Raw genomic sequence first — 11,326 nt, forward strand, 5'->3', positions numbered from 1 at the left:
AGGCTGGCCAGGGGCAGAGAGGACAGAGGTTGGTGAGGAGGAGACAGAAATGTCACTTGGGTTGTGGGACAGCAGGGTAGTGTGGCACCTTCTCTCCATCGCTTTCGCCCCTGCTGGAATCCGGACTCTGGTTGCGCCTCTCCTGGACTGTTTTCCTTGGTGACGAAGCTCAGCGTCCCACCGCCACCCGTGCCCACCATCACTCTGGTCCCCAGGCTGCCACCAGGGCAGTGTCTCCAAGGGGCTTTCCAACCTTGTCTTTCCCCTGCTTCCCTGTTACAGGATTAACCCACATGCTCCAGCCGACAGCCACGGCCTCCCAGTCCTAACCCCTGCCCCGCTTCCCCTCCCCATGAGGGGCGTCTCGGCATGTCATCTGTCGCCTCTGTGTACAGGCTCTGCCCTTCTCTTTGCTTGGAATCTCCTTTCAAGATTTAGGTCAGGTGTCTTGTCTTCAAGGAAGATGTATACACTGTTGCCCTGAAACAGAGTGCCAGATATTTCTCCAACAAAGATGGGTTTCCTAGGGATCAGGAGAGAATTGGGGAGGGGAGCAAACCTTGCCTCTTTGTCATGCGGATTATTTCGAGCTGGAAACAATCAAGGCCCAAAAACTCAGAAAGAAACGTTGACCTTGTCCCTAACTATCTAAAAGAATTTACACAGAAGGCCTGTTCCTGGAGTAGAGCTGTCACCAGAGACAGCAGCAGAGAGGATGGGCTGGGTGTGACGGGGGAAACCCCTAGAGATCAGCGCCCACTCTGGGTCCCATTGTCTCCGCAGGCCCAGGAGACGTTTCTTTACCAAACATTTGCTTTTCCATCTCCACGTGAATTGCCTTCCTCCCCTTTGAAGTCCCAAACCACTACCCTCAATATCGTCTTTTATCTTCAGCTGAAGATGGTATTTAAGGTGAGGGCTTGGGCCATTTTGCTGAGTTACTCAGCTTTCCTGGGTCTCTCCCATGGATACATGTAATTGAACTTTTCCTTGATTTTATATTGTTAATCTGTCTCAAGTCCATCTAATTCTTAGACCAGCCAGAAGAACCTAGAAGGGTAGAGGAAGATTTCTTACGCCTTGACAACTACAGTTTGGGGTCTGCAGCCATGGCAAGTCCCCCCACACGCAACGGAAGGAGATTGCTTTTATGAGGGGGGAGGGGAGAGCTGGGAGGGACCTAGTAAACCAAGAGTCTGTGGCTTTTCACTGGCTGAGCCCTTGCCGGGAAAGAAGAGGAGTCTTTCCTGTCGGGCTCTGCTGTTATCACAGGGCCTGAGAGCTCCCCGTTCTGGTCTCCCAACTCCATTTCAAATAAATTGAGGTTGCTATTTATTAATTTATATAACATCGACACATAGACACACACTCAAACACACATATAGACACACAGAGATAATTTTTATAACATCGACACACACAGACACACACTCAGACACACATATAGACACACAGAGATGATTTTTATAACGACACAGACATACACTCAGACACATATAGACACACAGAGAGATAATTTTTATACCATTGACACACACAGACACACACTCAGACACACATACAGACCCACAGAGAGAGAGACACACGTTCACACACACACACACACACCCTGTACTGCACCACACACCAAGACTGGGCTAAATTCCTTCCCCGGACTCCCCTAGCACCTCATCCCGACCTCTGTCACTGAACTGACCAGCTCTTACTGACAAGTCTGTCCTCCTGTCTCAATGATAAAGCCTTCCCGGTCAGAGAGCACGTCCTTCACAACTTTAACACTCTGCTTTCTCCACACTCTGTCTGGTTCACAGTGAGCCATCAATAACGCTTTGCTAACTGAACCCAACAATAACTCAAGGCGGGCTGGAGGGACTGGGAAACGGAACGGCTCCCAGGGTGACCACATGTAGAATTTACTCCCCTCTCCGAATCCCCGGGCAGACTGCAACCTTTCACGGCAATAGACAGTGTCGTGTCCCCCACCCTTCAAGTCTCAGCCTTGCCCCTTAAAGCACGCACAAAAATTGTGCTCCTAAAACTCAGCCATTCACTGTTGAATTCAAGGCCTTTCTCCAACGTGAGATATTCCACAGGATAAACTGAGCCATTTCTAGGCAGCTGAAAGGAAACAGAAAGAGACTTGCTTAAAGCTTCATTCAGCACTCACTTCATTTCCCATTTATCTCCTATATTAGAACCGTTTGAACGCAGAAGCTACGTCTGATTACTCTTTCTATTTCCCACGGCTCCCAACAGGACGTCTGTGATATGAACGGCAAAGCGTGGAGGAGAAGACGGGATAGGATGGACCTGGATCCTTTGGATTTTCCAGAGGAAAAAAATAAGATATGACTTGGAAATGTAATAAAACCTTCACAAGTACATGCCATGACCTGTGTCCACTGCAGGAACTCAGCTGTGTTCCTGCCTGTCGCACAGCCGCTTATGCACCTGAGTTCTCTGCTCACCCGCGTCACATCACGGCCACAAGCACAGGCTTTGGGACCAGACAGCTCTGGGCGGAATCCCAGTTCTGTCACCCACCAGCTGTCCACCCTGGGTTAGCCTCTTGGGCTCAGGGTCCTCACCTGTAAGGAGACAGTAACACACCTCACAGGGAGGGGGTCCAGCACTGAGCTCAGGCCGGGCACATGGTCGCTCTCTGATCGTCACTGTTGCTACTGCTGTGTGGGTTCTCCGTATATTTGCAAGGAGAACAGAGATCCTAAGTTAGAGCAGGACACTGTTCAAATATTGGTAGAGGTTCGGCAGGTTGGAATGGTATAATGGGAGAGACCACACCTGAACACATATAGAGACAAACAAATTCATAAAGAAACTTGTTAAAACCTAAGGCCAGCACCTAGGTAGGGTGCTTCCAGGTGGGGAGGAGGGGTCCAGCCATGCCCACCACGTGGAACGCGGGAGGGAAGGCACTTCCGGCCACTGACGGAGGCTCGGCTCTCAAACCTCACTTAGGTCCCCGGTGGCAGAAAGTTCCCGGCTGGAGAGGGGGAAGCAGCTCAGGAAATCCAGGGATCAGGAAATCCAGGGATCAGGCAATCCGGAGTCTGGATCTTAGATGCCCATCTAGAATTCCAGCTCCTGGGAAGAGAGGTCAGCTGGAGCCACACAGACACCCTGTCTGGTGGCGATGAAGTCCTGGCTTCTGTGAGGCTCTGGGCACCCCCACCCCACCCCATGGGATTGGCCGCCAAGCACAGCTGGGACCACAACGGGCACCCAGGGGTTAGTTGGGGGCCCGTGGTCCCTAAACCCACTGGAGTGGTGCTTCAGCTCTATGATGCCCTCCAGCCTGAGCGCCGGCCCAGGCACCTGCCCTGAGGGGTGAGCACCAGGGAAGTCAGCGGCCCCAGCTCTGAGCAGTCGGTGGAGAAAGAGTCAGGAATACAGGATGCAAGCCACATGTCCTGCCAAACGCAAATAGGTTGAATTATCCATTGTCAGTGTTGGTCGACTTTCTTCCTCCCAGAAGTGTCTTTATACCAAGGTACAGCTACCTAGCCTGCTGACGGGCACATACCATTAACTTGCAGATACATATATATATTTTTTAATTTATTTTGGCTGCACTTCACAGCTTCTGGGATCTTAGTTCCCCAACCAGGGATTGAACCCGGGACCTCAGCAGTGAGCACGCAGAGTCCTAACCACTGGACCACCAGCGAATCCCCTGCAGATATTTTTGTAATAACATCACCCAGCATTTATATGGCTCTTTGCAGACTCCAAAACACTTTCATAAAAACTGGGCTCACTTGTTCCTTAGAATGACCCGTGAGGTAGAAAGGGAGGTGCTCCTTGTCACGTAAGCGAGATTCTGATGCCTCAGAGAATTTGAGATGTCACACAACACTTGACTTAGGACTTGGAAGGAGGAATAGAAATTTGCCAAGCATAACTGAAAAGTTGCTTTCTCTGCAAGTAATGGTCGTTTGCCCTGTTCTATGAATGCCAGCCCATGTGCCCAAACATTTTAATGCTGGACCGAGAGTGGGGTGACATACTGCTTCCAGTAGAATATCCTTGTGAGACCAGTGCCCTGGGACTCGCGTGTGACCTACAATCTCAGTTTTAATGTAACATCTTCCAAAGCAATTAAAAATACTTTTACCCACGGATTGACATCAAATTCCCTTCTCTGCACCCAATTAAAAAATAATGATAACAGTCTTATTAGGTCTAAAATAAGCCCAGATTAGAAACAGCCTGTTTAAAAATCAATAAACTTTTCTTAATCCCTGCAGTGGAAAAAGAAAGAGGCTCCTCTCTGTCTTCCCTAAAAAGTCAGTATTTACACAAAGCATCGCGTTGCCGGATTCGGAGACGCAGAGGTGCCCGAGCTTTCACCCAGCTGCCTGCACCCCCTGAATCCTACAAGACTTATTTGGCTATAACTAATCTTAGCTCCAGGCTTGCTTACATTTTTGGGTGACCCTTTCGCCTGGAATGCTTCTCAACGTTCTCATTAGCGCTGTCTTCCCAGCCCCCACCCTCGCTCTCCTTTTGTTGCTGTTCCTTTCTGTCCTGCCATCAGTAATCTTGACTGCTCCCAGCAGCCGGGCCTGGCGTGCTCCCCATCACGACGACACTCTGTTCCTGCACCAGACCCCGGCCCCACTCCTCCCTCCCGGCCCTGACCCCACAGCCAAGCACCTCTGCTGCCCTCCCTGAATATTTACAGTTGGATTTTTGTTGTTGTTGTTAATTCTTTTCCTAATTATAAAATATAGAAGACTCTAAGGAAAGATATTAAGAAAACCCTCATGATCTACACTCGGAGTCAGACACTGCTATTTTTCTAGCATAATCCTTATTTAAAATATATTTTGTTGGGACTTCACTGGTGGTTCAGTGGTTAAGAATCCGCCTGCTAATGCAGGAGACACGGGTTTGATCCCTGCTCCAGGAAGATCCCACATGCCATGAAGCAACTAGGCCCGTGTGCCACAACTGTTGAGCCTGTGTGCCACAACTGTTGTGCCCATGTGCCACAACTACAGAAGCTTGTGCGTCACACCACAATGAAGAGTAGCCCCCACCTGCCACAACTAGAGAAGGCCCATGTGCAGCAATGAAGACCCAATGCAGCCAATAATTAATTTTTAAAAAAAGAAAAAAATATATATTTTATTGTATATTTCATTAAAAAAGAATATAAGGAGTTCCCTGGTGGTCTAGTGGTTAGGATTTGGCACTTTCACTGCTGTGGCCCAGGTTCAGTCCCTGGTCAGGAAACTGAGATCCCATAATAAGCTGTGCAGCATGGCCAAAATAAGTAAATAAAAACAAATAAATGAGTAATTTTTTAAAAGTAATATAGCTCTTGATGTGATGTGATGAGAATGGTACTTAACTTTTGCAGTCTTTTTCCCCAAAATTTATAACCCCAGCCTAATCATGAGGGAAAACATGAGATAAACCCAAATTGAGGGACACTCTACAAAATTTCTGACCGGAACTCCTCAAAACTGTCAAGGTCATCAAAAACAGGGAAAGCCAAAGAAAATGTCACAGTCTAGAGGAGTCTAGGGAGACACAATCCCTGAATGTAATGTGGTGTCCTGAATGGGCCTCTGGAACAGGAAGAGGATATTAGATTAAAAGGATGGACATTGGTTCCTTAGTTGTGACAAATGTAAAATGTTATGGGTACTGGACATATGGGAACTCACTGTATTATCTTTGCAACTTTTCTGTAAATCTAAATCTATTTTCAAATTTAAAGTTTTTTTTCCTTCCACTTCTATTGAGATAAAGTTGACATTCAGCACTGTATAAGTTTAAGGTGTACAGCATAATGATTTGACTTATATCATGAAATTATCACAAGTTTAGTGAATATCCACCATCTCATATAGATACAAAAGAAGAAAAAGTTTTTCCCTTGGGAAGAGAACCCAGGAGGTACTCTCTTAATAATGTTCATATAGAACAACTTTCGTATATAACATACAGCAGGGTTAATTATATTAATCATATACTGCATTACATCCCTGGTACTTATTTATCATATAACTGGAAGTTTGCACCTTTTGACCACTTTCATCCAAGTTTCCAGAAAAAATATTCAGACAACACGGAAGTGTGTAAAATAAAAGGCCATAGCTCTCCGCTTCCATCTTCCCACCTCACAGTTGGCCTGATTTTCTGGAAATGTTTCCTTTTTAATTCCATAGTGGAGCTGATGCTGCCATGCAATTCTGAATCCTGGCTTTTTTGTTTAGCGTTACAGCATAAGCATTTTCCCATGTCCTTAAAACTCTTCTTAAAGACAATTTTATAGGTTGTGTAACCTTCATTGCACTGTTTTCTTGCCTAAGGTAGCTGTGATCCAGCCCTTATGTTTCCAGGAGATTTGCTTTCATTACCCATGTTTCAGAAAGTTTCCTCCTGTAAAGAACTGCTCCCCTGCTTTCTCCAAGCAACAAGGAAGACAGCAAAATCTTCATCACAGCCCTCCTGGGGCCTCCAGAAAACTTGTTCAGTCCGACATGTTTCAGCAGAGTGCGGGTTTCAAGCCTTTCTTTTCGTGATCTCTTCCTTTGCCTTTATTTCCCACAATGCAGGGATTTATAATCCACTGGGGATAACCCAGGCGCTGTCCTGGCTGATAACTAAAATGTGGACTTGTTTGAGGGTTAATTGAATAGCTTCCCTCCCAAATTATATCCACCTGGAACCCCAGAAAAAGACTTGATTTCAAAGCAAGTTCTTTGCAGATGCAGTTCGGTAAGATGAGGTCATACTGGATTAAGGTGGGCCCTAAGTCCAATCACTGCAGTCCTTATAAGAAGGCTACGTGAAGACACAGATACAGAGAGGGGAGAAGGCCGCGTGAGGGCGGGGGCAGACTGGAGGGATGCGTCTACAAGCCAAGGAACGCCGGGGACTGCCGGCAGGCCCTGGGAGAGAGGCCTGGGACGGATGCTCCTCGCAGCCCCAGGGAGGAACAAACCCTGCGGTTACCTTCGTTTGGGACGTCTAGTCTCCGGCTCGGTAAGAGAGTAAATTTCCATTGTTTTAAAGGCACCCAGGTGCTGGTATTTTTTACGGCAGTGTTTGCAAACTAATTACAGCCACCTGTGGCCTCCGAGGGCCATGGTATGGGCAGAGCTCTGGGCTTGAGTGGGGGGAAGGGACAGTGAGAACCACTGTGAGGTGCAGAGAGGTATCGGGGTGGGGGGGTGGTGTGGCGGGGCGAGGAGAGCCACAGCGCTCACAGGTGTCAGGCACTGAGCAAAGGTCTAATTGCAGCACCGGTGTTCTGTGTCATTCCCTTTCTCCACCAACCTCCCCACCCAATAGCCATCTTTTTCTGGTCAGACAGAAAGAGGCCCCCAGAAATCCCTTTCCTCCCTTATATCTGCATCTATAATATTCCTAGAAGATATAAGTTGTTGTTTGCCAGAATATGCTTTAAATATCAATACACAAAGCCTCCAGGTTGCAAACCGGTTCATTTCAAAGCTTTGGCTGCGACAAAATAAAAGACTTCAGCGCTTCGTTTCTCATGCATTATTTACAGTGAATCTGCTTTGACAACACATGTGCATCTTAAACCGTGATCGCTGTGTGGATTTTCCACTTTTTCTAAACTGAGCTTCTGTGACTCTTATAAACAAAACATTTTTATAAAACCTCCTTTAAAAGAGGGGTATTGTGTCTGCCGTAAAAACTGATTGTTGATGGAGAAATTCTCCCGGATAAGAGGCTGAGGCTCAAGGTTGGTGAGGAAAACGTGAGTGGGATGTTGTCAGTAACTTTTCAAGGTGCGAGACCTGGGGACCCCTCAGGGGTCCAGGGAGTGACTGTCTCCACGGGGCTAGGAGGTGCCAGGAGGTCCCGAGATGGGGCGTGTGGTGAGGAGCTGGGGTCGGGCGGGTGCTGGAGAGCAGAGGCTTGAAGGAGCTTGGTGACTTCTCCTACAACTATGGGGTCAGAATGGCAAGAGAAAATACTTCTCAGTTTCCCTGGGCTGCTGTGAGTGAAAGCCGAGAGGGAGGGGGAGGTTTGTGGACAGAAGAGAAAGCTGCTGTGGTTCCCTGCAGGACAGCGGGCCCCACCTGCCGAGAGGCACCTTCGTGTCCTCCGAAGGTGCCGGTGTCGCTTTCGGCGTGGATCATCAGTTGCTGAGGGGCTTAACGGTCAACGGCTATCACCTCGGAGTTGATGTGGGTGAGGAACGTGGGAGGGGAGTCATGGCTGGTCACCAGGCCCAGGCCCCAGCAGCCGCCCAGCCAGGTCTGATTCTCTCCTGCACCCTCCCGACCCTCGGAGCACCCGTCAGGGTGAGGGAGGGGCTACAGAGACCCCCCCGGGACAATGGTAGGTTCAGAGGCAGAGCCACAGTCCTCTCAGCTCTCCAGCCTCACGGCTCTGAGTCCTGGCAAAGCTAAAGGGGCCTCTGGCCCAACCCCGAGCCCCCAGCTGTCCCCCCAAGCCCACTGCTCACTAGGCCTCAGGGCAGAAATTGACGCTTTGCTCTAGAGAGCAATGGGTGGCTCCCTTTACTGGTCACGGAATGTTTATAGTCGGATCAGGGCGCTGCCTTCCCGCGGTGAGGAGCCTCTCGCTGCAGCGGGGAGGGAGGGGAGGGATGCCGTGGCCAGGCGCGTGTCACAGAGCCGGTGACAAGCTGAAGGCCCAGCCCACCTGGTGGAGCAGCCTCAGACCCCCACCAGCCCGGCCCAGGCGTAGTCTGGGATGATGCAAAAGGAATTGGACGTTGACTTGGAAGACTTCATCCTAGGCTTGCTTCCTGCCCAGGTCTGAAAGCCTGGCCTCCAGAAGGAGGGCCAGCAGCTCCTTGTGCTTCTCCGTCTAGCAGCTGGAAGCAAGGAGTCAGAAAAGTACCTTCTCAGTGCACAGTGGCGCCTGGCCATCAAAACAAATGGCAACACTTTGGCAGAAAACTTGGGCCCCTTCCTGCTTCAGCTGCCTACTATTTGTAACTTAATTCACCGCAGGAGTCCACTCCTACCCGGCCCCCCGCCCACCAAAAAAAGCCCAACTCTGTGCCTTTATTTTAGACCCTCACACAATTGGGCTTCCCCAATGGCAACCTGTAGGGGAGGAAGGCTGTTGCCCGGTTAGACCCACTGACGAGGGGTGGGGGATGGAGGTGGCTAGTTACCAGTTCATCAGGTGTTTTAAAAACCATCTCAAAAACTAGTTCTTTTGTCATCTGCAGAGGCCAGGAGAAGAGTTTTAAGGAAAGGGTGAGAGAATTGATGGGAATGGGTAGATACCTACCTACGGTGCACTGTTTTCGCTTCAAGGCTTAACGGCACCACCCCGCCCCGCCTTCTCTACGCACAGGCCCTCTCCTAAGGCCCTCATCATTTACATCTCCCACCCTGTGATTTTCCAGACACGTGTGATCTGGGTCATTTATTCTGATGTTTAGTCATATGTTGTGTGAGAGATCTGTGATGGTTTACAAAAACATAAAATAAAGATTTTTAAAACAGGTATAATATCGGCCCAGAGAAAAGCAAAAGCACAGTCTTATCCATTTGCTAACACGGGGCCAGAAAGTTTCTCTAGGTCTCCTTCCCGGAGGCCAGAGTTAAAGGGCAAAGTCATTGCAGGGGGTACACAGCATCTTTAGGTGCAATCAGACTGGTTTTTAGGAACAGAACGTCTTCTCTCAAAAGTGAGAACTGAGAAAAATCTCCCCAGTGGGTCCAGCCAAAGACCTCGGCCTAGCGTCTCATCTGAGAAAACGGCTAACCTCTTATGACAGTGTAGGGGTTGGGTTTGGTTTGGTTGTGGTTCCTTTTTTTTTTTTTTTAATCAAAATCACAAGTTGGCTCAAATAACTTACTCCTTTGGTAGAAATGAGAAATGCATTTAAGTCAATGCAAATGAACAAGAAAAAAACACAGGAGGAAGGAAAGGGTGCAAGAGGCTTTTTTTTCCCCCATAAGAACAGACTCTGTTTTACTAAACCGTCAGCTGTTGTCCCTCCTTTCCGGTGGGGGCTGGGCCTGGACCCTTGCTGCCGCCTTCCTGCATCTTCTCCCTAGCTCCTTCTCCACTTCCCTGGGGGCTGCTAGCTTCCTTGTCCCCGTGCTCCAGGTTAAGGGCTCCTCCCGGGCCTGACTATCACCAGCCTCTTCCTCGCCCTCCTCTATACATAGGACCTTAGGAAAGGCCGTGCTGGTCTCTGGTTCTGGAAGCTCCACATCCTTGTTTGACTTGCTCTCTCGTAGCAGTTGGTGGTTGGTCTGTAGCTTCATGTGCAGGAGCTCCTGCTGGGCTCCCTCCAGGGTAGTTACACGCTCCAGAAGGGGGTCCATCCGGGCCATCAGACTGTTCAGGTGTTGCTCTGTCTGGGCCAGCTGTTGTGTCAGCTGGGCCAGCTGTTGGAGAGGCATTGTTGATAAGCTTACCAAGAGCAAAGGACAGAAACATTAAAAAAAAAAAAAAGCAAACTAAAATTTCCACACCAGCAGCCATGTCTTAAGTTTGCTGCGTCCTCAGCCCAGCACCCATCACAGTGACTGGCCCAGAGTAGCTCCAAAATGTTATTTATCACAAGGTCGTTAGCCCTCCAATTTGTAACTTTACAGAGTTTAACAACTGCTTCGGCTCCTCCTCCCTGAAGTTATAGCCTGTGCTAGGCTGCAGTGTTCCCAATTGCCAGCAGGTGTTGCCAGCTAACACAGTTCTGAGAAGCCAGAAAACGCAAAGTTCTTTTTTCTCTACTTAACTCTCCATGGAACCTTAATGAGAGCAGTGTAAAGTCTAAATTCCTGACCAGGACATCCTAGGCCCTTCAGATTTAATCCAATTCACTTTTTATGGCCTTCGTTCTTACCAATGCAGGCAGCCACTCAATCAATCAGGAAAGGCTTATTGACCATTTGTTGCTGGTTTTTTGTTCTTTGTTTTTTTCTTAGTTGCAGCAAGCATGTGGGATCTAGTTCCCAGACCAGAGATCGAACCCTGGCACCCTGCACTGGGGACACAGAATCCTACCCACTGGACCACCAGGGAAGTCCTTTAACATTTGTTTACCAGGTGCTTTGCTGGGGGCTGGAGAGAAAACGATGACGGAGGTTTCATCTCTGCTCTGGAGAAGCTCATTGCCTACCCCACCTAGGAAAGCAGTTTAGAGCTAAGCTGATATGTTAAAGAGACATCTATCTATACACACACACACACACACACACACACACACAGGCTCAAAGAAAATTAAATTTATTTATTTCTCACGCCGGAATCCAGAGTGGTCCAGACTGGTCAGTTGGGGATTCTTCCCCATCTTGATCTGTGTCACCATCCAAAGGATATTGTC

The 11,326-nt window shown here is 48.8% G+C and overlaps 1 protein-coding gene across 1 annotated transcript; it reads right to left on the reverse strand.

Annotated features, from left to right (window-relative positions):
• Positions 1 to 9,931: 9,931 nt before the first annotated feature.
• On the reverse strand, positions 9,932 to 11,099 carry LOC130830580 (coiled-coil domain-containing protein 107-like). The gene is made up of 2 exons (XM_057697915.1): positions 11,047 to 11,099; positions 9,932 to 10,388 (listed from the first exon to the last, which is right to left on the reverse strand). Exons 1-2 carry the CDS (start codon positions 11,092 to 11,094, stop codon positions 9,978 to 9,980), a joined length of 459 nt encoding a protein of 152 aa, XP_057553898.1. The 5' UTR covers positions 11,095 to 11,099; the 3' UTR covers positions 9,932 to 9,977.
• Between the last annotated feature and the right edge of the window lie 227 nt (positions 11,100 to 11,326).

This window comes from Hippopotamus amphibius, chromosome 10 (genome assembly GCF_030028045.1).
Source record: "Hippopotamus amphibius kiboko isolate mHipAmp2 chromosome 10, mHipAmp2.hap2, whole genome shotgun sequence".
NCBI lineage: Eukaryota > Metazoa > Chordata > Mammalia > Artiodactyla > Hippopotamidae > Hippopotamus > Hippopotamus amphibius.